Source organism: Alligator mississippiensis, chromosome 16 (genome assembly GCF_030867095.1).
Source record: "Alligator mississippiensis isolate rAllMis1 chromosome 16, rAllMis1, whole genome shotgun sequence".
Classification (NCBI taxonomy): Eukaryota; Metazoa; Chordata; order Crocodylia; family Alligatoridae; genus Alligator; species Alligator mississippiensis.
The window spans coordinates 8484562-8510606 of NC_081839.1; the positions used below are offsets into that span (position 1 = coordinate 8484562).

Genomic DNA, 26045 nt, shown 5'->3' on the forward strand with positions numbered 1-26045 from the left:
CCAGTTCCCTGCTTCACTCCAGGCAGTGACTCTCTTGCTTGCCAGCACTCTGATCATGGCTGTGGCTTTCCTTCCTCTGCAGGTGGACATATGAGGACTTCTTCAGCCGGTACAGGGCGCTGATGAGCCGCGTGGAGCTAACTGGGGATGATGAGAAAAAGATCTGCAGGCTAGTCCTCGAGAGACTGCTCAGAGTAAGCCCCAGGTCTTGGGATGGGAGGGGCAGGGACCTTCTCTGAGCACATGGATTTGGGAGCAGCTAATACTTGATTCAGAGTGCTCTCCAACCCAGCCCAGCTCCTTGCCCCATGCTGTGCCAGTGGTGGTACCTTAGTGTGCCCCATATGGGCATGATGGAGGCAGCAGCTGCCTGTCCAGGAGGCTTGGTTGGAGAAGCTGCCAGCTTTTGTTCCAGCCTGAGTATAGAGTGGGCAGGGGTGGCCTCTAGACCCAGGCTTTCTACTGGCAGGGGATGCTGGATCCCCACCTCCCACTTTGTCCTGTCTATTGTTTTGATCCTACCAAATGTGCTGAACAGCCTCCTCTGGGCTGGTTGGAAAGGCCCCTCTTCCACCCCCTCCACGCAAGCTACATTTCTTGCATCTCAAACTTCAGTCAACTCAAACTCTCTGGGGGTGTTGTTCAAGTGCCTCCTGTTCTTAGCAGGCTGCGGCTCCCTGGTCAGGCCATGTGTCCCACAGTTTTCCCCCTCCAAAATAAAGACAGCTCCTAATTGGGGCTCCTGTGGTGGTGCCTTAGGAAGGTGCAGTCTATCTGGTGTTTGAGGCCCCACAGCACTGCTGTACAGAAGCTTCCTGCCAGGATCCCGTGCTCTGAGGAACCCGGGGTTGCTGGGAGTTGTGCAATCAAATCCATCTACTAATGGGAAGAGCCATTAGCTCCTCATTAGTGGGGGGCAGCACTGAGCTTGCCCTCCATCCCTCTGGGTTTGCTTGACCTTGCTGCAGGCTGGAAGGGTGGCAGATGAAGACCGTTTTTTTTCTGTCCCATGGGGCTGGTGCAGCCTGCACAGCAGGAGAAGGCTCTCCAGGCCTGGCTAATGCAGGGTTTGTTCATGGTGTGACCCTGCCTGGGTGAGTCTCAGAGGCTGTGGAGCCCATGTACGTTGTCGTGCAAGTAGGTTGGTCCAGAGGGAGTTAAAGATGAGCTGAACCAGGCTGGGTCCAGATCCCCTGGGCCGTGCAGACCTTGCCCTGTCTGGAGCCAACCCTTCTCACCTCTCCGGCGACTCTTGCTTCAGGATCCCAGCAAGTACCAGTGTGGGAGGAGGAAGGTGTTCCTGCGCGCTGGCCAGGTGGCCTTCCTGGAGGAGCTGCGAGCCAAGACACTGCGTGCAGCCTGCATCATTCTCCAGAGCAGCCTCCGGGGCTGGCTGGGCAGGAGGCGCTTCCTGCTCGTGCATGCAGCTGCCATCTGTATCCAGCGCTTTGCCCGGGGCCTTCTGGCCAGGAGGTGAGGCCTGGCCCTGCCAGCCAGCAGGGAAGGGGGGGACACAGGCTGGGCCTGCCAGCAGCTGCTCTCGGCGGGGCTCTCCCTGTCCAGCTAGAGCACCAGCTTCAAATGCGAGCAGCCCTGGGAGGGGCCTGAGTGCAGGGGCAGTGGCTGGAACAGTGCCGCAGCTCCAAGCTAAGGGAGGAGGGGTGTGTAGCTTGGCTCATGGTCCTGCTTGGCAGCCCTGGGTGCCTGCAGAGGCTCATACACTGGAGAGGATCCCTGTCCCGGGGGGAGCAGGCCCTGGCTGCTGTGCCCAGCATGCTGTTCTTTCTGGGCAGGCTGGTCAGGGACCTGCGGAGGGCCAAAGCTGCTGTGATCCTGCAGAAGAACATCAAGATGGCACTAGCCAGGCGGTCTTACCTGCGCATCCATGTGGCCATCATCACCATCCAGGCCTTCACCCGTGGCATGTTTGCCAGGCACCTATACAGAGTGGTACGAGTCCCGTCTGGACCCAGAGGGTGGGAAGTGGGATGTGGGGCTTGCTCTGTCTGGGGTAGGTGGAGAAGTCTTGTGCTTGGTGCCCAGGGGTGCTGCTCTTGGACCTGGACACCAAAAGGTGACCAGAGCCTGAGGTAGCAGGCTACTGGGTGGGGTGAGGCCTGGGCCTATGGTGTGCAGGGTGCTGGGATGCCCCGGGCACTCTGCTGCTCACTTCTGAGGCTGAGCAGGGAGCACACTTGGCATATTCTAGGGGCAGGTACCAATCCTGGGTTGTGGGCACTTGGTGAAGGAGGGGTGCACAGCTCCATATCATGCCTGCAAATCCCTCATGGCTCATCCCTCCTGCTCAGATGGTGCTGCACCAGAAGGCCGTGGTGATCCAGGCAGCTGTGAGGGGCTGGCTGGCTCGCTCCCACTATACCCGCCTCCGCCATGCTGCCGTCTACCTTCAGTGTTGTTTCCGGCGTTCTCGGGCCCGCAGGGAGCTGAAGCAGCTCCGCATCGAGGCGCGGTCAGTCGAACACTACAAGCAGCTCCAAAAGGGCATGGAGATCAAAGTGATGCAGCTCCAGTGCAAGCTGGATGAGCAGGTGGGTGCATTGGCATCTTGCCTGGCCCTGCCCTTGCTCGGGGATGGTGCTGGAGTTGGGCAGGCTGACCTGGTCTTCTGGCAGGGTAGTGGGTCTTGGAGCAGAGTGCCTACCTGTCGACTTCCTGTGGTGCAGCTCTGGCTACCTGGGGCACTTTTTGTTCTGGCCTCTGTAAATTCCTTCCCTCCCTAACGCTAAGGTTTTGGGAGTCTGTCCCTTCCTGTCAGCACTGCTGCTTGCCCGTCACCCAGAACTACTTCGCCATCCCAGAGGTGGCTACATTCCCATCCACTTGGTGAAATCTTCCACCCACCTCTGCTCTTGGGATATGACCTCTTGAATGTACCTGGTGGGGAGGGAGCCCCCTGCCCCACATCTGCACAGCAGGGTTAAAGAGGCTCAGCTCCTTGTCCCAGCTGTACTGACTGCTGGTTTAGAAGCAGGGACAGAGGCTTGATGTCTTGGTAGAGGTGACATAGCCTTGCAGTGTCCCATCTGCATGAGCTGATGGCAAGAGTTTAGATCTTTTTGCAGTCAAAGTGGCTGGCAGCCGATTTTCCTACTTTAACTCTGCTTGGGTGGCTAATGAGCTCCAGTACCTAATAAGGGAATTAGAGGTCTGCAGCCTGGGTAGATGGGACAACCACCCTCCCTCTTCTCCCTGAAATGAGAGAGGGTTGTGTTTGTGCCTCAAGCTGGCCCCAGCAGGCAGCATGCTGCTTCTGGATCTGTTAGTTCCCAGGGCAGCTGAGGGCAGGATGTGTTCCTGGCTTGATTCACTCTTGTACACCACGTTCAGCCATTGAGTGTTTCCCAGAGTTGCCATCTGTCAGTGCCTGGCTACTGTCTTGGGGAGGGGAGAGGCTTCTGCTAAAGTTCCCCTAGTTCATTTTCTGACCTTTTTTCCAGAGGCCTTCAGGGGTACAGAAAGTCAGGATATGGGATAGTGGGTTACTGCCCCCCCACCATGTTATACTAGTGGGGCACAATCTCTGTGCCAGGAATGCCACAAACTCATCCTGCCCCCTCGCTGAGTGGGCTGCACTCGAAGCATCAGGTCCCAACCCAGACAGCTGTCATGGTGTAGCCATACCCAACAGACAAGTGCTTCCGTGAAGGTCAGGGCTGGCAGGCAGGGTCCTCCAAAAAGCCCTTGGGTTAGAGGTGGTTCAGTCCCCTGGAGACCTGGTGTCTAGCAGAGCAGCTACTACATGTCTGGGTGAGGACTGGGCTGTGCCAGTCTAGCACATGGGCTCAGCAAGGTCCTGGGCAGCCTCCTGACCTTGGTGGTGAATGCTGGGTGCAGGGGGGCACTAAGCCCTGATCTGGGCAGGATGCTTCTCTAGGGGCCCCCGGGGAAGCATTACTGTCCTCACCTGCATGGATGTGATATGGCCGTGCTGGACTGCATGGTCCCAACGGGTCTTGTGTCTGGCAAGGGGCCAATGGTTCTGGCCTGGCACCTCATGCCTGCAGTCAGGGGAGGTCTGTGGAATGGGAGGTTTGGACCATGCACTGCAGTGTTGGGGCAAGTAGGAAACAGCAGGCAGGCTCCTAGGTCCCAGCCTTGGCTAGGACTCTGACTTGTCATGGCTATGGCCAGTCGCATCCTTTCTGTGCCTCAGTCTTCCCAGCTGCCAAGGGTCTGTCACCACCTGGGTTGTGGCAAGGTGTTGGTGTCATAGGGTTTGGGGTTGATGTCTTGTCTGGCCCAAACTACACCTGGGCATGAGGGCACCCAGACCCTGAAATTGGTCACTGCTTTCTGCTGCCTCCCCCAAGGCCCGGGAGAACCGGAGCCTCTTGGAGCAGCTCTCGATGCTGAGTACCTCCCATGCCGAGGAAGTGGAACGGCTGTGTGGTGAGATGCAGCAACTGCGTGAGGACAAGGCACAGGACCAGCACATCCAGGGCCTGCAGGAACAGCTACAGCGCGTGGAGCTGGAGAAGAGGAGCTCAGAGAGGAGGCTGTGCCAGGAGCTCGAGCAGCTGAAACAGGTACCTATGGGGGACTGGCATCTGGCTTTGGGCAGCTCTTCCTGCAGAGCCCTGTTGGGGGAAGGGGACGGGGCTCCTAAGTGCAAAGGAACCAAAGCTACCCCCACCCTGGCCCAGTGCTGCAGTGTCACCACCCCTGCTGTAGGGGAGACTGGTCTCTGGGGCACAGACTGCTACCTGCTGAGCTTATGGGCATCCCATGTCCTGGCAGCTGCAGTGACCTGGTACGGAGTAGTGTAACAGGTGTCCCTGCCTAGCAGATGTCCAGTGCTCTGACCAACTTTTCCCATTTGTTCATCATCCGGCTGCTTCCATAGCATTCCTGACCCTGGCCAGGGCCGGTGGGGTGGGGTTTGGCAGCCTGTAATGTTTCTATACCTGCAGCATGGTGCTGTGCTCCCATGAGTGCCACCCTGCCGACCCTTGTCTCCCTTCCCCAGCATATGACAGAGTTGGAAGTTGCCAAGTCCAATCTGAAGGACGAGAATGACACTCTGAACCGGCGCATCCTGGAGCAGTCCAAGGATGTGGAAGGTCAGTTCTGCCCTAGCCCTCCCAGCCTGGTGGCTGCTGCCTGTCCTGTGGGGAGGGAGCCAGTGTCTGGGTTTTGGGCCACCTGGTAAGTAGATTTGACTCCCCTATTGTGGGGGCACAGAGGAGGCTGGTGGCTGGCAGTGACTTGCACTTCTGCACCCAGGGCAGATTTTTCTCTTCTCCCTCCTGGAAGAGCAAGGATCCCAGTGGCTGTATGATGAGCCAGCCTCCTGGTCACTTGGCCCAGACTAACCTGGTGGCAGGGAGTCCCCTGGATTTCAGGGGGCTCTGCTGCCTCAGTCCAAACTTGCTGCACTACTTCCTTGGGGCTCATCAGGTTCTGCTCAGGCTGTTCCCATGTAGGCCCCCTTTGTTATTTCCCTAGTCCTACTGCCCTGGTAGTTCTGGACTTATGCTCATATAACCATATGAACGTCCAGACACATCACTTCTTAGCCTCTTGAAGGCTCAGATCAAGTGTAGTCTGTGCTTACCTGGCAAGGGAAACACTGTGGCCATGGAGGCGGTCTTCCTAGCTGCACTGGGGAAGACCGCTGTCCTGGCACAGGGGTAGTACCTGCCTAGGTGTAATGTATAGCAAACCTCCCACTTACCTGCCCACTTCAGCAGTTCTTGGCTTTAGGCCCACTTTATGGAAAGGGAAGACTTTTTTTCCCTGGGGCCTTATGGCTGAGGGCAAGCAAAACTGAGGCATCTAAACCACAAGCCTCTGGGCTTGGGCCTGCGCATAAGATGCCTGCCAAAGGTTTTGGAAACATCTGAAGCCCCAGATGGGGATGGAGGATGTTTGCTGGTAGTAGGGCCGCTTATGGTTCTGAACAGACTCTCGGATTTGGAATTTGTTTTGGATAATTTGGCTTGGAAAATTTTTAACAAAAAAAAAGTCCAGACACAAGGTGAGGGGCAGGGACCGTGTGCCTGAGGCTGTGGGCCATGCCACCTGTCTTTGCTGCCTCCTCACTTGGCCGTCTTTGTGCAAGAACCTTGTTGGCACTTGTGCAAGTACCCTGGGAGCTCAGCCTGGCTGACCCTAGAGACCAGCATGGTCCCTTTCCATCCAGGACAGGGAGAGGCAGGAGCCATGCCAAGCCTTCTGCCCAGGCTCATCCTAGGGGTCAGATATGGGGGGGGGCTTACAAACCAAAGCCATAAGGACCAGCCCACACCCCTGGCCTGTTAGTGGGATCCCTACAAGAGCAGTGTGGCAGCTGTGTCTTGTAAGAACTAGTTGCTGGGCTTCTGGGGTCAGCCACAGCCCTGACCCCACTGGGTGGGGTGAGCAAGGCTTGGATCCCCTTGGTATGCCCACCCTGGGCTCAGTCCTGCAGATGTGCTGCCTTCTCCACTCGGCTCTTTCACCCTGCTCCAGAAAAAATGTGCCAGCGTCTCTCGGTGGAGAGCAGAGAGCTGCAGTGCGAGCTGGAGGAGGAGAGGTCTCGCTACCAAAGCCTGGTGAAGGAGTATGCCCGCCTGGAGCAAGGCTATGAGAACCTGCGGGAGGAGGTGGCCTTCCACAAGGTGAGAGCATGAGCATGGTGCTGCCTAGGGGGGGGACCATGGAGAGGGGCTTAGAACAAGGTGCAGGACAAAAGGATGCAGCTAAATGTGGGTGAAGCAGGCAGTGGAGGTTGTGGGGGACATGGGGCAGCTGCCCACCCACAAGTGGTGCTTGCCTCAGTGGAAGAGCTTGGGCTCTGGCAGCAGCAGTCTCCAGGCCCCTTTTGGAGGATGGCTCTGTGCATACCAGATGGTTTTTATAAGGTGGTGAGGGAGGTGCCCCAAACCCTGTTCCCCTGAATGGAGCCAGGTGCCAAATGGCCTTGGACTGACTTTGGGCCAAGGTTTCTAGGAGTTGCAAGGTGACTGGCTTTAGCCATGCTCTCTAAAAAGGTAAGAGGCAAGCATCTTTCCGGCCCTATGGGAAGATGTCCAGCCCATATGCAGGGGTGGGTATCCTGCCTCATGTACTTAGCCAGGGCTGCAGCTGGGCAGGACTGTCCAGGCCACAATTGCACAGGTATGTTCAGAGTCCTCTGCTCTGCCGTTTCCCCCAGCCTGTTGCACTCCTGATGTGATGCTGACTGGGCTTCTGACCTTGTTGTAATGCAGCCCCTTAACTTTTTTCTTCCAAATCCAGCACACCACAGGCTTCAGGAGGTCCCCATCTTCTGACAGTATTCTGGACTCGGAGAGCAGCTACCAGTCTGGGTCCACAGCCCTATCCCGGGATGAACCCGTCCAGCAGATAGAGGTGAGACAGTGCTCTTTTCCTGCCCAATTTTCCTGAAGGAGCAGGGGTGGCTTGGCCCGTGGATGTAGACCATGGCTGACCCCATTCTGTTGGCTGGCTGCAAGCAGGAGAGCAGATGATATGCAGCTAGGATCCTGGCTGCCAGACTGTCGCATCCTCCCCTTCCATCCTGCCCCATCACGTGCACAGGTGTCCGGGGCGGAGAATGGGGCCTGGCCTAGTCAGTCCCTGTTGGCTAGAAATGACCATCTGTATGTACAACCTTCCCTTGTCTGCACTGGCAGAGCACAGACTGCTTTCCAGCCCCTGCTCTCGGGAGTGGTGATGGGGCTGGCATTGGGCTCACCTGAAACTGAGTCCAGAACGTGCTGCACAAGGTGCTCGGTGCTCCGCAGACGCTGGGAACCACATCTCCCAATGCCAAAGGCCTCCCACAAACAGGAGAATCCGTGCTGAAGGACACGGGTGATGGAGACAGGCTTGCTCCATTTGGACAATCCTCGTGCTAGCCTATGGTGCCCCTCCATCAAGCTTACAAGCCTCTGTCCCACATGGCCCCTTGTGCTTCAGAGCTGTCCATCAACATCCCCAGCAGAAGTGGGGTGTCTTGGGCTCTCATTGAGTGGGTGGCTACAGATACTGAGGGGTTTGAGTAAAAACATCCTCCCCAAGCCACACTCTTCCTCCTGCCCAGTCTCCATCCCAGCCTCTGAACCAGGAGAAGGATCCCTGGAGGCTGATACCTGAGCAGTACAGGGCCAGGTCAGACAGCACCACATCCTCCTTGAGCAGTGATGGTGAGCAGGACCCCTTGAAGGCTTACATCCTCCTGGGGCAGCTCAATGCTGTCAGAAAGGAGCTGGCCAGGACCCAGGAAGAGCTACACAAGACAAAGACACAGTTGGCTCACGAGGACAAGAAGCTCCTCAGGCCCTGGGTAAGGCACCTGCCTCCACCCCCTTCCCCTGGCTCAGGCATCAGGTCTTGGGACATGTGCTTCCACCTGAAGGCCTGACTCTCAGTAGCTGCCTTCTCCCCGTCAGTACATTGCTGAGCTCTTTGGACTGAACAGGAGCCCTGAGAAAATGATGGAGGAGGACTTGAAGCATGCGTATGATGCTGTCCAGGTTACCAACAGGTGAGTGTCCACATGCTGCTCCTTCCCCCCCTCGGCAGGTCTGGAGCATGGTGGGATGTTCATAACCTCTGCCTCACCAGGGTAGCAGGAGGTGGGGCAGAGGTATGGTGCGGAGCCGGGTCAGAGTTGTCTGCATAGGGCCCCGATCAAATGTTACAATTTGGTATTTGACACTCAGCTGTGTGAAGATGCAAATGCCAATTGAGCTTCCAGCTGTCACCGAACAGCTAATGTGTACAGTGATCCTGGCTCAGACTCTAGCTCCTGTCCATTCAGGTGCACGCACAGATGCTCTGGGACAGCTGAACTGGCTACTTGAAAAATGACTTTTTCCCCCACAGAAAATTCTTCAGATATTCAAAAAAGCTCCAAACACCTCACTAAGATGCCATTGCCCTTTGCTGCTGAAGTGCTGTGGTGCCATGTACATGTTTGTGCTTCCACTGATCCTCCTGGGCTGGGCTGCTTGTCAGCCTCGCCTCTTGGTGAAAGAACCATGTGTTGTGGGAGACTAGAGGGAAGCGAAGCCCACAGAGGAGAGGGGATGTGAAGCTCCTGGGAGGCCCCAGCACTCCCAGCTTGCTTGGGAGTTTTTTGCTTTGTGGGTAGGGGGGCAGCTGCCATAATCCTGTGTTGCAGCAGTTGAGTATGCCAGGCTTCAGTCTTGCCCAGTGTGCCTCCCCTCAAATCCCTTTAAGCAGGAAGCAGAATGCCTGCTTTTGTGCAAGGTGCAGGTGCCAAATCTTACTGATTGATTGATTTTTTTTTTTTTTTTTTTTTAAACAAGCCTTCTGAAAGCAGGGGTTCATTTCTATCTACTGACCTCAGGTTTAAACTAGAGTGAGCCTTCAACTGCATGAAAACAAAGGGCATTTTGAGCAAAGCATTGGCACATAAGACATGGTAATGGCATTTCCTCCCTGGCTGCATGCACAGCTCCCTTTCTCAGCGGGTTGGGATCTCGTGCCATTTCCAGCCTAGGTAGGTGATGCCTCTTGGCTACAGCAGTCTTCCTGGAGTTGGCAGAACTTCAAGTGGCAGCTTTCAGGGGCTAGAGTTCAAGCTGAGTCTGTCCCTTGCTCTGTGTGAACTGGCTGGCGGCTCTGACTGCTCAGCTTCCCCAAGAATTAGAGGAGAAGTCTGAATCTGTTCTCAATAGAGTATCTGTGGAGCCCAGTGCAGTCTGCACTGGCACTGGGGGGGTGTTGCTGTGATAGTGTAGCATCTCCCACCCCAGCAGGCTCACTAGTGGACCAAGGCAGAGCCTGGCTGTGCCTGGCCAGGGCAGAAGCCCTATCATGGCATGCTCAGCTGCTGCCCAGCATCTAGCAGCTAGGGAAGCCCTTCTGCTTCAGCACCTAAAACAAACCGCTTGGAAGATAGCATGCAGCAGCCAGCTGGTACCTAGCAAGCCTGTCCCAGAAGTGAGGTCCTTGGAACTGAGGGCTAGAAACCAGGACTTCTGGGTTTTAAACCAGTCTCTACCTTGGGTTTAAAGAAGCCCAGAGAGGCTAAGAGATTCTCTCCCACCTAGAAAATGGGGTTCACTGCTTATTTCCCCCTTGGAGAGGCAAAGGGAGTGCTTCATGAAGCTTCATCCACCTTCTGGCTGCCTTTTTGTCTAAGAGGTTGGTAGGGGTTTTTCAGACATGTAGTCCAACCCCTGCACAGGTGCAGGCTCCCCTAGTCCTAAACCTCCCCAGGCAAATACCTTTCAGCTTCCTCTGGAAAGCCTTGAAGAGGAGATTTGCACTTCCTGGTAGCTTGCTCCAGTGCCTCCTTTGATGCTGTCCTCTTCCACAGACTGCTGGAGGAGCAGCTGCAGGAGCAGCAGCAGCAGCACAAGCAGGAACGGGAAGGCCTCCACCAGGACATCCGCTCGCTGAAGCGGCTCACCTGGCAGCAGCAGAGCCTGATCCAGGACCTGCAGCACCAGCAGAGTGGAGATGGGCTTCAGCGCCAGATCGTGCAGCTGAAGGAGGAGAACTTGGTAAAGGGGCCTGGGCTTCGGGGTTGTTGCCCACTGCCCAGCTGTACATGCTGTGGGGCCAGCTTGGGCCTTGTGCACTGGCCAGTTGGCATGCAGGGCAATAGCATCCCCCCTGCCCTGGGAGTACTGCATGCTGAGACACCCTCCCTATTCTGCTCTGCTCACCTGGCCAGTCTCTGAGCACATCTCAGAGTGATGGCACCTGAGAGCAGGGAGCTCCTGTCCCAGTGCTGGGGTGGCTGAAAAGAGCTCTCTGATCCTTGGCCCTTGTGGCCCCTCAGGAGCTGTCGGAGCAGCTGCAGAAGCAGGAAAGGAGCAAGCTCAAGCTCCAGAAGCAGCTGAAGAACTACATGAAGCAGATCCAGGAGCCTGCAGGCAAGTGTCTTTGTAGCAATGAAGCAGTAGAGGCTGGTCCTCCCACTAGCAGGCCCAAAGGGCTCTACCCTGTCTCCCCACCCCCAAGTAGAAAGTGCAGGGCTTAAGCACTGCAGGAGCCATGGGGGCTGGTGGGTGTCTGGGCTGCGGCTTGGATCATGGGAAGCCTCAGGAAGGTTTTGTAGCCCTCCTGGTAGCGACTGCTGGGCCTCTGTCCAACCCCCTCCTAGGGCCCCTGCAAATGTCTACAGCCTGTTGGGGGTGACAGTGACCCTTCTCCCAGCGTCCTCATGTGCTGTGCCAGATGCTTAGTGGCAACCATGTCCCTTCTTCCCTTCTGCATCCCTTGAGCAGCAGAGAGCCTTGGTGCCAGTGCTGCCTGTCTGCTCAGACCTCTGCAGATGGGCAATGAAGTTTCTCATTAACAGATCTGCTCCCAGGAAACATCCCTCTGTAGCTGCTATTCTGGGCTCGCCTTCTGCTGCTTGTTGTCCCCTAATGGGAAAGCGCCCACGCAGCCTTCATGTAAACCTAGAATACAGCACCTGGGGTGGGGCAGGGCTGGGCTGGCCTAGGAGCCCTGTCCTGAGCGCTACAGACCTCCCCGGAGCAGCGGGGAGACATGGGGACTGCATGGCTTAGTGGTGGTCTTGCTTCTGAGGCACCACATGCTTCTCTGTACGCAGAAGCCTGGATCTGCCCTGCAAGAGCCCTAGATTTCCCTTAATGGAAGGCCCAGGGTACCTTCGCTGCTCTTTCTGGCTGGTGCTCAGGGCAGTAAGGGAGGGGAGTTGCTGGCTGAGTTCGCAGCAACTGGCTAGTCGGGGATCTACATGGGAGTGAGAATGGGGAACTCGCAACCTGCCTGGTGTTGCCTGGCAGTGGCTGCTCTGCAGGGCAATCTGGCAGCCTCCAGTCCAGCACGTGTCATGCGGAAGCATCTGGCAATTGCTCTCTGTCCCATGGTGCTGTTTAACTCAGCTTGGCTGATCTCCCAAAGAAGCCCGGCTCTACCTCGCCCTGAGCAGCATCTGGCTCTGCCTGGGGCCTGGCATTCCTGGCACAAGCTCTGCAGGAAAGAACTGCATGGGTACCAGTGGCACCCCGAGTGCCTCTAGACCAGCCAGTTTAGGAAAGCTGGATCCATGGCCCCAAAGCAAGGAGATGCCTTGCCTTGCTTTTTAACACTCTTTCCCTTGGCAGCAACCAGAGAGGCCACCAGGGGAGAGAAGGCAACACCTGCAGAGCAGGAGAGGCCCCTGGAGGTCCCATCCCCAAGTGGGCCCTTCCAGGGCATGCTGAGATGCAGAGGAGAGGATGAAGAGCGCTTGGTCAGGACCATCATCACTGGTAAGGGGTTGTGCCCTGCTGTGGGGGCTGGGCAGCTCCCTCTGCTCCAGGGCAGTGCAAGGATGAAGCATTGTCCAAGTCGCTTGGATCAGATCCTGCACTAGAGCAGGAGGCCTGGGGAGTTCATAGCAGCATGAGGCATCATCCATGCTCCAGGGAACACCCAGGACAACACTCATGCTCACTGGAAGGTGCTTTGAGCAGTGGCAGGGCTCCTTGCAGGCTGCCAGGTCTGATGGGGGGATGGGACCTGGACAATCTGGGATGACAGCTCTGGGGGTGGGAAGCTGTATGAAGAGCGTCTGTGCTCTAGCTGAGCATGGTGATGAGCTGAACAGTGCTGGAGCTGGGAAAGGAGCAGAGGTGGCAAACATTTCCCCCTTCCTGACTTGCTGCAGGTGATATGTCCAAACCCAGGGTTTCCCTGTGCTGTGAGCTTCCCTTGGGAGCCAGGCCTGTGCCCAGGACTTGTGCTTGATGGGTTTTTTGAGGTTCCTCTGTCACTTCAAAACTTTGGGGATTGTCTCTGAAAGGGAAGCCAGAGGGGACAGCAAAGCAGCAGTGTAAAGTCCCACTTGTGCCCCTCTCCTCATGCTAGGCAGGGGCAAGATGCTCTGGGGGACATGTCCTTGGCCCAGTGAAATGCCTGATAAGCTGCCTACAGCAGGCTGTGAGCTGGGCTCTGGCCAGGATGCTGGGGCAGATGCATTGCTTTTTGTGCTGGGGTGAGGGGTCTGCCATGGCTGTGTGTGGGGACCCTGGTGACAAGCTTCCTCAAGAGGGGAGGGGTGGGCAGCATTGCTAGCTCTGAGGGGAAGCAGAAAGCCTGGGGCTGAGACTGCCAGGAAGTGGGGACCTGAGCCTGTCCAAGCTCCTGACACTGCACAGATGTTGCAGGAGGGCCCTGACAGTGCCCATGTGGGCACTAAAGTTGCTGTCAGGGCTGCCTCATCCCTGCTGAAGCAAAGCACCATCCTTGCCATAGAACTATCAGCTCAGGAAGAGGTGTCAGGATGGGCTCTAATGATGCCCTGGGCATGGAGCCCAGCCCTTTGCCAGCAGTATGTCTGCTGAAGAAGAGGGTGTCTAAGCACCTTGTTCCTCTGAGGCAGCAGCTAGGACTGGCCCTTGAGAGGCTGGCAGCCTGGGTGTCATGCAGCTTGGCCTCCCAGGTTCTCCTAGCAGGGACCAAGCTCAGCTAGTGCCTTGGCAAGGGCAAGTCATTGAAGGCAGCTCGAGGCTTTCTTCCCAAATACCATAAAGAATTAAGATGCCAGCAAGTAAGTGCAGCAGCTGCCAAGAGGGGCGGACGGGCACATCCTGGCTAGTGGGGCAAAGGAGAGATCTGCCCCATGGGGCTTCAGCCAGCTGTGTATAGCAGCACTGCCCAGCACCAAGTACTGCTCATCTAGGGCTGGGCTAAACCCAAAGCTGCCCTGGTTAAACTTCTCAAGCCAGCCCTTCTATATGGATGGGGACTTGGGGTGTGAGAACTCATGGAAGCCCACAGGAGTAGCACTATGGTGGATGGGGAGGAGCACTATGGTAGGTGCATTTTGTTGTTCCTCCTGCCCGAGCTTTTTTTGCACCCAGGGACTTCGTCCCAATAGACCCTGTATGCAGGGAGGTGTTGTTGTGGGCTCACTGTCCCAAAGGGCCAGGTGAGATGCAGCCTGACTTCAGGAAGGAGCAACTTGGTGCCACGACATGTTACACCCTTCCATCTAGGGAAGAGCCTGTTGCAGACTGAGTTCTGTTCCTCCCCTTCCAGACTTCCAGCCTCAGCACATCCCTGGTACCCTTCCAACACTGCCAGGCTACATCCTCTTCATGTGCCTGCGGCATGCGGACTACTGCCAGGACGAGCACAGGATCCGCTCACTCCTTACTGCTGCCATCAATGGCATCAAGAGAGTCATGAAGGTACAGAGAGCTGCAAGACATGGGCTGCCCAGCTTGGGAAGGCTAAAAGCATGGCTGTGGCCCTGCTATGTGTCCCCACCAGTGCTTCTCCATGTGTGGCTTTCTTCTTGGCTGCCCAGAAGCTCCTTTCTAGACCTGAGATCTGCCCTTCCTCCTGCCTGGGGTGAAGGGTGTGCTGGCCCCCATGTACTCCTACTGATCCTGTATCCATGAAGCTGCTCCATCTTCAGGCTCAGCTGCTCATGGTGCTGGAGCAGTCTCCCCTGTCAGGAACATGGTTCTCTAGCTGGTCTCTGCCAGCAGCAGCCCAGTGGTGCTTTGCCGGCTGAGGGTCTTCTGGGAACTTTTGCAGCTTTCCTGGGGCAGTGAATGCCACTGGAGCCCAGGCACTGGGAGCCAGGACTCCTGGCTTAAGGCACCAGGATGCCACTACTCCTGCTGTAGCACTGAGCAGTGAACACTTGGGTCCAGACTGGGCAGCAGCTGGCTTGAGCTGGCCAGCTCACAGCTTTTTGCACTTGCTACAGTGAGGTGACCTGTCTTCCCAGTCTGCCATAGGTGGGCATGGGAGGGCTGAGGCAAAAGCTGTGTCCCTCCACACCGCCCTGCTCTACTGGGCCCTGGCTGGAAGACGCCTGATCAGGCTGTGTTCTTCAGAGCTGGAGCGCACACCCATGCTGCTTCAAGTGCATGCAGCCCCATGGCGGTCATGGCACTGCTAGAGCCAGTCCTGGGGACATAGGATGGATCCCCTCCTTCTGGGTAACCAGAGGGCTGTAGTGCAGTGCCAAGGGCAGCACTGAGCTAGGACACCCAACTTCTCTTGGCTGTGCTGTAGGCTTCCTGTATATATTTTTTGGGGGTGTGATAATTCTCTGCCTTGCTTTCCTCATTTTGTAGAGCTGATTTTGGCCTGTGATGGGTTGCATGGATGGTCTGCAGTGACTTGGGGGGTGGAGAGGGGGTGTTGGTGTGGCAGGAGACTTGTCTTCTGCTTCCATGCCAATCTGTCTCAAACATTGCTGGCTGCAACCCCTTAGAGCTGACATGGGGAGGGGTGGGCATGTACATGCCCATATGTGGGCAGACTCCAAGCACCAGGCCAGGCTGTGGCTGCAAGGGGAAGGACTACTGCTACTCCAGTAGCCCTGAAGGAAAGGAGAAACAGAAAATCTTATTGAGACAGGGTGGGGAGGGCTCTGGGGGCCAGGCTTTGGGGCTGAACGAGGAGGGAGGTTGAGCTGGGGGCATTTGCCTGCCTTGAACTGAGGGAGGTACTGGGCTCCTTGCTTCAGGCTCTACTTCTGGGCTGGGAGCAGCACTCCCTTCTGGCCCCGGGGCTGGAGGAAGGCGGGGCTGGGAGCAGGCATGCAGGGGGCTGTCATCATGTCCTCTAACAGAGCTATCCCACCACCAAGTGCCTGAGGATCCCTCGCACCTGCTCTGACCCCTCGCTTCCCTCCCTCCTGCCTCTAGAAGCACAGCGAGGACTTCGACATGGTGACGTTCTGGCTTGCCAACACCTGCTGCCTCCTCAACTGCCTGAGGCAGTATGGCAGGGACGAGGTGAGCAGGCCTGGCCTGTGGGAGGGTTCAGGTGCATTGTAGTGGAGGCAGAGCCAGAGCTCTCAAGGGCTGCAAGTTCTCTTTTTATCTCATCCCTGTGATGGGTCCCCAGTGCTGGCTGCCATCAGATGCATGCACCCTGAGCTGCGGCAGAGCTGTGGGCAGCCCTTGCACAGCACAGGGCACCAGCCTCTCCTGAAAGAGCCTGTTGTAGGCTGCTGTATCCAGAGCTGCTCCCTGAAGGTGAGCTGCATCTCACCAAGGCCAGAGAAGGGGACCCTATGGTTAGCAGTAGTTTTGGGGAAAAGCTCCTAACCCCAAAACTTCCACCACCTCCCGCACTGTGCAGACATTGGGAGCTGCTGGGTGCCTTGGAGGGAGTCAAGATCATAAGGTGTCACTGGTCTGGAAGAATAGACTCCCAGCTGTCGGGGCCAAGGGTGGCAGCTGGGGCAGGTTTTGGGCCTTTGGGTGGGGGGCATTGCTCTGGAGAGCAGGGGCTGGCTCGGTGTGGCCCGGCACCTCTTGGCACATGTCTATAGGTTCCCAGCCCCTCTTGCTGTCTCCACAGAGCTACCGGCAGGTGAACACCCCCAAGCAGAACCTGCACTGCCTGCAGCACTGCAACCCTGTCAGCCTCTGCCAGAGCCTGGGTGACTTGGCCATCCAGATCTACCAGCAGCTCATTGGCACAGCAGAGAAGAAACTGAAGCCCATGATTGGTATGTTCTGTGTTCCCTGTGGAGATAGGACCTAGCATGGGCTGCAGGGCAGCACTAGGGCATTGGCACCACAGCACGGCCATCCTGGGGAGGGGAGGAGACATCCCAGCAGATCTGAGGGGCCTTCCTGCCATGGCTAGCAGCTGCTCCCCAGGGCTCTTCCCTGCTACCTAATATCAGGGGCTGGGACTTCCACCCCACATCCCTGCCGGGCTGGGCACAGACTCCAACCCTGTCCCCTCTCTGCCCTGCTAGTTGCTGCCATGCTGGAGAGTGAAACCATCCCGGGCTTGTCCTCGACCAGGCCATCGGGCAGCCGCAGGCCACAGGGGGCCCCTGCCTACACGCTGGACTCCCTGCTCCTGCAGCTCAGTGCCTTCCACAAGGTGCTCAAGAGCCATGACCTGGAGCCTGCGATAGTGCAGCAGGCTGTGCGGCAGCTCCTCTTTCTCATTAGTGGCACAGCCCTCAACTACCTGCTTCTGCGGAGGGACGCATGCTCGTGGAGCCAGGGTGTCCAGCTCAGGTCAGTCCTGGTGAACTCTAGATCTGTGGCTGTCATGCCTGGGGTGGAGGGAAGCCCTAGTCCTGCCCAACCTACCCTCCACCACCATGGCTCCACCTGGCCCAGGAGAACCACAGCTGTGTCCCACCTAGGAGTCCCCACCCCAGACAAAGTGCAAAGGCAGGTTTGGTACATCCAAGTTGAGCCAAGGGGTTGTATGTCCCTTGTAGCTAAAGTGGTGACCAGGGCACTGTTAGGATCTTGGGTCTCAAATCTGATGGGCTGTGACTCTCTCACCCGGCTTTGCCACAGGTACTTAAGCAACACCCCCAGTGGGTTATTAATTTAGTGTGGAGGGGAGGGCTCTGAGCAGGAACCTGGTCAAGGCCCTAGACCCTTGAGCATCGTGGGTTAGGCACCGACTGCCAAGCATCCGCAGGCGAGACATGCTGGCGTCGCCCCTGCTGCTGCCCACCATGTGGGGCTGGGTTGGGGGCTGCAGCGCTGCCTCCTCCCAGCATTGTGGCCCCATTCCAGGTACAATGTGAGCCAGCTGGAGGAGTGGCTGCGGACAGGCAGCCTCCAGCAGAGCGGGGCCACAACTATCCTGGAGCCCCTCATCCAGGCTGCCCAGTTGCTGCAGGTGAAGAAGACGAGTGAGGAGGATGCTGAAGCCATCTGCTGCCTGTGCACGGCACTGTCTCCCCAGCAGGTACAGCGGGCCACCCTGTGTCTGGCGGGTAGATCTGGCTGGGAAGTCCTAGGGGCTCTGCCTGCTGCAGAGCTCCAGCCTGCCCTGGTGAGGGGGCTCCATGCTGATTAAAGCCCTGGGAGGGTGGGTGTCACTAGTGATAGTGCATTAGACATTGGACATGCCACAGGGAACCTTCCTCTGAGCTCCCAGGCTAGCCTCCGCCTGGCAGAGATGCTGGCTAATAGCTGGACCCTCTTCTGCCTGGGAGAGCACTGCTCATCACTCTGACCTTTTGCTGTTCTTCCTGCACTGGCTCATGCTGTGGCGGGCTGCAGCTTAGTGTTGTCCCCAGAACTCCTCGTGTGTCTTGCCTTGAAGCAGGACCCTCAGTGCAGCCATCACTCTGAGATGTGCCAAGAGATTTGGGAGAGGCTGGAGTAGAGCAAGCTGCAGCTGCTGCCTCCTGAGCCCAGCATCTGGGCTTGAGACGCAGAGAAGGGTCCACAGACTTGCTCTGGCCTGGCTCTAGGGCCTCACCCCCTGGGGCTGCTTTGTGGTGGAGGTGGATGGGCAGCAGCTGCAGTCATAGTCCATCTCCTCATGCAGGTAGTGAAGCTTCTGCGGGCTTATACCCCTGCCCCCGGGCTGGAGGAACGCGTGAGCCCCCACTTCATCAGTAGTGTGGAGGTGAGTAACCAGCTGTGTCTGCAGCAAGCTCCAGCAGGGAGTACATGGGGAGAGCTGGGGGTGCCCAGCAGTCTGACTCATGGGAGGGTTGTCTCCGCAGAAACGCCTGGCAGAGCAAAACCCGAGTGGCCCCTGCCAGCTGCTGGTGGACACGGCTCAGCTCTTCCCTGTACCGCTGCCGTTCTCCCACTCTCCTGTGCACCTGGATGAGATCTGCCTTCCCGATGGCCTCAACCTGACATTCCTGTCATGCATGTGAACCACGCTGCCAGGGAGGGATCAGTCACACAACAGCCTGCTGTGTGGAAAGGCCAAGCCTTGTGGAGAAGGAGCTGGCTGCTCTGGGACTCACGGGACTGACAACTGAGGCACTGGAAGGCAGGGTCTGGGCACTGCACCCTTCCAAAAGCAGGTCTGTGGGCTCCCAGATGCCCTTATTTTTATGCACTGAGTGCATGCGGCCCCTTTCTAATGCTAGATGGGCACTGGAATAACAAGAGGTACATCTACAGCCTAATGGCCATGGAAGCATCGTGGGTAGCTTTGGTTTTAGCAATGGGACTGGGAAAATGCTGTGCACGAAGCTGGAAGGAGACCCTCTCTCTGGCACCCTGTCCGAGCCATGCTGGACTCAGAGGAGAGCCTGTGGGCCCAGGCTTACTCTGGACCGAGTACATGTGGCATCACAGCGTTGCTTCCCAGTGGGCTGGGCTGGGCCGGGGGTGTGAGCAGAGGGGCCAGGGCTGCAGTGAGCAGCAACTGAGCACAGATGACTCATTTTAGTCAGTTATTTATTTAAAAACCGGTCTGGAATAGTAGGGAGGGCTGGTCCTGGGCACGATGGTGCTGCCTGGCTGGGAGGAGTAGGGAGTCCTTGCTGCTCCCAAGGGAGGGAAGCGGGTGTACCCTTGCAGATGACTCCCAGGGCACTGGTCTCCCAGGCTCCAGCAGCTGGTGCCTGCATGAGAGCTGGGACCTCATCCAGTCCCACACGTGTTTGGTGAAACACCTGTGTGTTTTTTAGAACTGGTCTGAAGTTGTTTGTTAATAAAGTCTGATGCTGTGAAGTCTGCCCACCTGTCGGTGCATCACGGCACTTGGGGGCTGAGGTTGGGCACAGGAGCAAGCTGCCTGGCCTCTGGTCTCTGCACTAGTGTGGGGCTGGGGGTGACCAACATGGGGTGGGGGGGCCTGTCTACTGCCTAAGCTGGGAGGCCCCTCACCGGGAACACAGCTCATTGGGGGCTACGAGGTTATAAAGGCCTTGATGCAGAATGCTTGGCCCTCTCTGTGCCCTGACCTCAACCCAGCACCCCTTGGCAGGCAGGTGTCCTGCTCTCACTTCTGCATGGGGTAGAACAGAGGTGGCAGAGCTGGGAACAAACCCAGGTGTCCTGACTCCTCTTGAAGGATTTAGGACAGCATGAGACTTACAATGATCACCTGGGAGACCTCAGTTTGGGAGGAGTGTGCAGGACTCTGGCCCAGGGCTGTCTGCCCTCCAGGGCCACATCTCCCCCTCTAGGGATATGCTGCTAAAAGTGGGTGCGTGTGGGGGGGGGGGGGGGGGTATTGGCATAAATCTGCTTGCAGTGTGTGCCTCTAGGAGGGGCTGGGGCACCGAACTGGCTGTGACTAGAATGGGATTCCAGCAGGGATAGTATTGGTCTTTTTTAAAGGAAGCCCTGAGCTTGAGGCAGGCGGTCTGGATTGGACAATCCAGCCCTGCTCTTCAGCCCTGAAGGAAGCTGCAGCCCTAAAGTCGTCTTGTGGTGTTGTGCATTCCTCCCCCCAACCCCAACTTCCTCAAGCACCTAAAAGCTCAGGCCTCAGCTGCAGCTAGAGCCAGGGCTGACCACAGGGTCTGGGTGTATGGGGCTGTACCTAATTCCCAGCACCTGTCTGGGCAGAGTGCTGTTTCCCGAAGCAGGCTGGGGAAGGGTGCACTCCCTTCATTGTTCGTTGGTTTGGTTTTTTTTTTTTTAATGTCAGTTATAATAATAAAATATTTTTACAGAGCCCAAAAAAGTCAAAATAGTGCAAAACATCTCACTGTCATGCATCCAGGTGTGTCACCACAGTTTGCTCCAGGTCAGGTATGTACAGACACGGGGCGTGATGGAGGCGCTACGCGAGCAGAAGTGACTCAGTCTGGTTGGTTTCACTCGCATGCCGAACAGTTCTCGGGGGAGCCACGGGCTGGTCGTTCCCGGGGCTGCCTGCCTCGCCGGAGGGCTGAGCTCGTGGCATGGCGTGGCGTGCTGCATTTGGTTGAGGTCAGTCTGTGCGTGGCAGATTGGCTCGTGCTGCAGCCCTCTGCATTTGGGGAGGGGAGGGGGTCTGCACGGTGCGGATCAGTGCCCTCAGTGTAAACATTGAACTGAAACAGGTGTGAGCGGCAAACACTTTTGGTCCCAGGCAACTACTATAGAAAAAGGAATGGGGGCTGGTGGGAGGGGTTCGGTTCCAGTGTCTGGGAGGGAAGGTGATGCCAGGATGGAGATGGCTTCTGTATGGAAGGGCTTAAGAGGGGTGCTCCTGCAAGGGCACAGAAGTGTACATCAAGCAGGGTCGCTCCCTCTTGCCCTGCCTTGTGGCACGAGATCATGGGCTGGCCAGGACTGGAGAGCAGCAATGGCCTTGCCACCTGAGGCACCATGACCCAGCAAGCCTCGCAGCCACTAGGTCCTACCTGTGAAGCCATGTGCTGTGCCTGGATTCCTACCCTGGAGGTGCTCGTGGATGGGAACAGCCACAGTTGTGGGAGATGGGGATATCACAACAGCGGGGAGGAAGCTGAGCTGAGCCTCCCCCCTGGGCCAGCCTCCCTCAGTGCTGAGCACCAATGCTTCCCCTCCCTTGGCTGCAGGGATTTGTGAGATTGGCCTGGCCCCAGCATGGCAATCTTTGGGTCCTGCTTGTACTGGCATGGGCCTAGTGCAGGGTTTCTCGCTTTTTCCTTGAGCCAAATCAAATCCCCCTCGTCCTCTTCCCCTCCGTCCCTGCAGAGGCTGCATAAGCTCTGCTCTGCCCAGTGCATGTCTCCTTCCAACCTCTTCCTCTTGGCCCATTACCCCCGCACCTCCCCCCTTCTCTCTTGGAGGGGCTTGCGCTTGCTTCCCCAGCAGCCCTGGGCAGGCTCCCACCCTTGCATTTCATTTTGCAGCTGTCTTGGATGTAGCTGCAGCTGTTAGAAAGGAATGCCAGAAGCACGGAGATGACCTCTGGCTTAGCCAGCAGGACATCAGATGCAGGAGCTGGCACTGTGCACCCCAGGCGTGTGGGGGTGGAGGTCTGCTGGAGAAATGAGCTGTGAGAAATCTCTTGCAGTTCAGCTGGAGACTGATGCGTTCTGGCTCCACCTCTGAGCTGTCCAGCCCTGTCTGGAAAGGGCAGCGCAGGTATCTACATTTGGCTAGCACTGCAGCCTGCCCAAGCCTATGGCCATGTGCCCCAGCTGCTGGCAGGGTCCTATTCACTGAAATGCCCTCTGCTTGACAGTAAATAGCCCTATCCCTCCAGCCCAGAGGGCATCTGGCAGGTGTGGTCATGGGCTTTCAAGGTGTGCGTGCTGAAGTGCTGGGCAGGGCCTGTTGAGGAAGACCTTGTCCTTCTGGGGGGCTGAAGCCAATTTCCTGCAGGTCTGGGGCCAGATTAGGTGCTACTGGACCAGGTCCTTCAATTTGCCAAGGCACCGGCTCCTGCGCCTCTGTCCCCTGGGGCACCCTGCTTAGGGAGGGTACAGGCTGGCACTGGGCAAAAGCCTGACTTCCTCTGGAGTGGGTTGAACAGGGTGGGAGTAGGGGTGGAGGGTCTCTGCCAGGCAGGGTAGAGGGCTGGGCCCAGGCTGTCCATGGGCAGAGGGGAGGTCATGCCCTGTCTGGGCACTGGATTGTGCAGAAGTGCCCTAAGATCCTGTGCGGACTGCCGGCCTGTTGTGCAGGAGCATGCTGCAGGGCTGGGAGCAGGTGCCCCTGGCTGAAAGTGCCATGCCTCGGTCATGCGCGGCACCAGTGGTCTGGCGCTGACCCAATAGCCCTTCGGTGCGAGAACGTGTCACACGATCTATGTACATGTATTTACATATGTATAGAGCTGGCTGGGGCAGATGGCCTGGTACCAGGCTGTGCTGAAGCAACTTCCTGTGATACCAGTCTTACAGCTGGCGATTTTGGAGGGGTGGGGGGGGTTTCTCCCTTCCCTCTGCCCGCTCAGAAGTACAGCGCTACGTGGGGATGGGAGGCTGGTTGTGGACATGGCACTCGGGGCTGCGGATGGGGGATTCCCCTGATCCCCTCACCCTAGTGTCTGGATGCTGCTATGGCTACAATGTATGGTCTGAAGTGGACCACAAGGCTCTAACTCCCACCAAAGCCAGAGCAGGGGCTGAGCTCTCCCTGCTCCTGGGTCAGCTGCTGGTGGGACCCTGGCTACCTACCCCTGGGGTGGTGGGGAGGGCAAGGGGAGCACTAGGCTGTCATTGAAGTAGAGATGCTGCTGGGCCCTGGCTTGCTCCCCAGGGCTCTGAGCAGTGGCACGCTGCCTGGATGCTGCTGTGGAAGGGGAAAGGGTCTGGCTCCTGCACCCTGCCCTGCTCAGACCATTACTCCTGCCTCCCTCCAGGGCTAGGCAGGGTCTTGGGTGATGGTGTAGTGTGGAGGCTATAGCAGCTGGCCAGGGTCCAAGGCTTCCAGACACTGCTCAGCAGGCTGGGCCTGTATATCCTGCACACTGGTGCAGGGTTTCTAAGTGCTGTTCAGGCAGCCCTATCCCCACAGCAACAGCCCCCACTGCTCCTAGGCTCAGATCAAGGCAATGGCAGTGGTACCGGGGCAGGACACTAGGTGATGAGCTTAGTTTTCCCCACTAAAAAAATCCTCTTGACTGAGTGGTGGGGAAAGGGGAGTGGGTAGTGAGGACCCAGTCCTCTTCTAGGTACCTCACCCAGCTGGATGTGGCAATGGGAAGGGTAGGGGATTGATCCCCTCTGGAAGCCCAGTAATCATCACTGTCCTTTTGAAGTAGGGACCATCTTTACAAGCAGCCTGGGCTGGCTGTGGCAGGTGCCAGACTGCAGCTGCAGGGTGGGTGTCCTCTCCCTTGGTGTGGCAGCAGTTTCTTACTTGCTGTTTCCTAAAAGGAGACCTCAGTCCCCTCTCCCCTCCACTTGGCAATGGGGCTGCAAGCAGTGCTGTGTGCCCTGCTAGCCTGGGGACTGAGCCCCCTTGGGCCATGCCTGAGAGCACAAGTGGCCAAGTCCTGGTATCCCCCTCTCCCAACAGGTCTCTGCTCCAGGACCACAGTAATGGCTTAATGCTGCTACTGTGAGGATTAATAGGCATCTTGGCACGGGCTGCCAGCAGCAATCCCCACCTTCATTGTAGGGGCTGGCTGGAAGGAAGCTGGCCCTAGAGTCAGCCAGAATCGTTCTCCCTGGCCCAGTGCTCGTGTGCCTTACAGTGGAGGATGCTCAGACAGCCCTTGCCGCCTCTGTCTGTGCTGCCACTGCCTGAGCCCATCTCCCTGCCCCCCTCCTTCTCTGCTGCTGTCCCTTCAGCCACAGCTGGTGCCAGCACTCTTGCCCTGCCCTCTTATGTGGCCTTAGTCTAAGCTGCTCTGAGCCTCCTGCACAGCAGCTTGCTGAGCTTCCCAGGCAAGGGTTGCAGCCTGAGCCTCTGGCTTGTGTGCCTCATGGGCTCTTTTCAGCAGCTGCTAAGGAGGCCCCAGAGCCCTTGCACAGCTTGTCCCTTCCTGGCTCCTCCCCAGTGCCAGGGAAGGAGCTTCCACCTGTGCAGAGGCTTGGACAAGTGTTGCTGTGCCCCTGCTTCTTGTGCCAGAACCCCTTTACTGCTGCTGCTAAGGGAGAGTCTTGTTTGGCTCACTCCCTGGCAGGTCTGGGATCTTTCCTTGTTTTCCTGCTGAGTTGGACAGCCTGCTACAAGGCCACAGCACCCTCTGACTTTACTGCTGGGTACCCCATGTTCCTGGTGTCTTTTGCAGTTGAAACAGGCTGGGGAGAGGCATGCCCCACAGGCTAATATGCCCTCCAGCAGGGAAGTGTCCCCCTTACCCTACCCCTACTCTGGATCAGCCAGTGCCCTATCACTGCAGCCTGTGGGCAGGTGCGGGGCACTGGAGTGTGTCTGGATCCTTGGTTCTGGGCAATGACTGTCCTAGGTAGGGCTCTGTTCCCGAACCTGGGGACAGGGGTGGTTGGTCAGACAATCTGTATGGCTTTTACATGGCTGGAGCATGCTGTATAAGGGACATGGAGGTGGGGGGAGGTTCTACTACGGGGAGGGGGCCTTAACTGCTGCCTTCTTCCACTGAGCGCGTGTCTGACTTGAGCTTGACGAACTCCTTGGCCACCTCGTCGTTGTTGCGCTGCGAGAGGATACGCAGGACGGTGAGGCCCGTGTCGTCCATGTGGATGCGCCGGCCCAGGGGCAGCCAGCAGGCACAGCTGCCACGCTGCATGATGTCCTTGAGCTGCATCACGGCGATGCCCACGGTGCGGTCCTCACGGGCGAAGCAGTAGTCCTTCACGCACACCTGCAGCTCGTAGCACTCGGGGCCTGTCTCGCTGCCTAGGGTGCTGCATTGGGAGAAGAGCGCAGGCACTGTGACTGCCCTGTGGCACCCTGTTAACCCCCTACTGCCCAGGGACCTCCTGTTTACTCTGCCTGTGGCAGAAGGGAGTGTAGTTGGCCAGTAGCCCCAGGCCAGTGCCTGAGTCCGTGAACCTCCCTTTTCCTGCTTGAAACAGAACTGTCAGCCTCTGCCAAATTTATCCTGCCCCCTTCCCTGTAGCTGAGTGAAGGGGGGTGCTTTCTACATTGGGTGAGTGTATGGCCACCGTACAGACTGGATCCCAGAAGTGCCAACTACTGTCCTTGCCTCAGCTGACTTTCATAAGCTCAGGAGGCTTGTTCTTGAGGCCCTGAGAGGACATGATTTCACAGGGAGGGGAGTTCAGGATGAGTGGTTGCTCCTTAAGGAAGCAATCCTAGAAGCACAAGGTGTAGTAAAGGTGGTTAAAAAAGCTTAACAACCCCCTTGGCTCAACAAGGAACTCATGGACCTGCTATGTCTAAAAAGAGAGGTTTATAAAGGATGGAAGATGGAAAACGCCACTAAGGAGGAGTATTCTGCAGTAGGGAGCAAACTAGGAAAGCCAAGGTTGCAACTCAGTTCCAACTAGCTACATGAATCGAGGACAATAAGTCCTTCAGATATGTGGGGAGTTGAAAGAAAAACAAGGGCACCCAATTACCGACACCCAGGAAAAAGCAAATCTGCTTGATGATTACTTTGCATAGGTTTTTCACCAGCCTAAAGGGACCACCCTGCCTGACATGATGCAGGATGACCAGGGTGAGGATGAATCTATGCCCACCATTGGCATGGACCTTGTGAGGGAGCATCTTGAGAGGCTGGACCCTCACAAATCAGCTAGTCTGGATAGACTGCACCCAAGAGTGCTGAAGGAACTGGCAGACATCATAGCACAGCCACTGGCAAGGATATTTGAGAACTTGTGGTATGCGGGGGAAGTACCCAAAGATTGGAAGAAGGCCAATGTGGTGCCTATCTTCAAGAAAGGGAGGAAAGAAGACCTGGGAGACTACAGGCCAATCAATTTGACCTCAATCCCTAGGAAGATTTTGGAAAAAATGTATCAAAGACACCATTCTTGACAGGGTAATAGAAGGCAATATTCTGCGGGGTAGCCAGGATGGGTT

General features: G+C 57.2%; 2 protein-coding genes across 2 annotated transcripts in view; one reads left to right on the plus strand and one right to left on the minus strand.

Annotated features, from left to right (window-relative positions):
- The window catches only part of LOC102577330 (unconventional myosin-Vb), a 50242-nt gene extending 30867 nt beyond the window's left edge, over positions 1–19375 (plus strand). Inside the window, exons 18-37 of the mRNA XM_014599854.3 lie at positions 83–194; positions 1262–1473; positions 1794–1950; positions 2310–2549; positions 4332–4547; positions 4988–5081; positions 6472–6620; positions 7240–7353; positions 8048–8290; positions 8397–8491; positions 10295–10481; positions 10763–10856; positions 12060–12206; positions 13978–14129; positions 15606–15695; positions 16267–16417; positions 16673–16943; positions 17460–17634; positions 18223–18303; positions 18404–19375. Coding sequence (XP_014455340.2) covers positions 83–194; positions 1262–1473; positions 1794–1950; positions 2310–2549; positions 4332–4547; positions 4988–5081; positions 6472–6620; positions 7240–7353; positions 8048–8290; positions 8397–8491; positions 10295–10481; positions 10763–10856; positions 12060–12206; positions 13978–14129; positions 15606–15695; positions 16267–16417; positions 16673–16943; positions 17460–17634; positions 18223–18303; positions 18404–18562 — 3139 coding nt within the window. The 3' untranslated portion in view covers positions 18563–19375. The remainder of the gene's footprint in view (positions 1–82; positions 195–1261; positions 1474–1793; positions 1951–2309; positions 2550–4331; positions 4548–4987; positions 5082–6471; positions 6621–7239; positions 7354–8047; positions 8291–8396; positions 8492–10294; positions 10482–10762; positions 10857–12059; positions 12207–13977; positions 14130–15605; positions 15696–16266; positions 16418–16672; positions 16944–17459; positions 17635–18222; positions 18304–18403) is intronic.
- Positions 19376–20286: 911 nt separating this feature from the next.
- The window catches only part of LOC102557750 (protein unc-13 homolog A), a 100209-nt gene continuing 94450 nt past the window's right edge, over positions 20287–26045 (minus strand). The window contains exon 43 of the mRNA XM_059719920.1: positions 20287–24898. Coding sequence (XP_059575903.1) covers positions 24610–24898 — 289 coding nt within the window. The 3' untranslated portion in view covers positions 20287–24609. The remainder of the gene's footprint in view (positions 24899–26045) is intronic.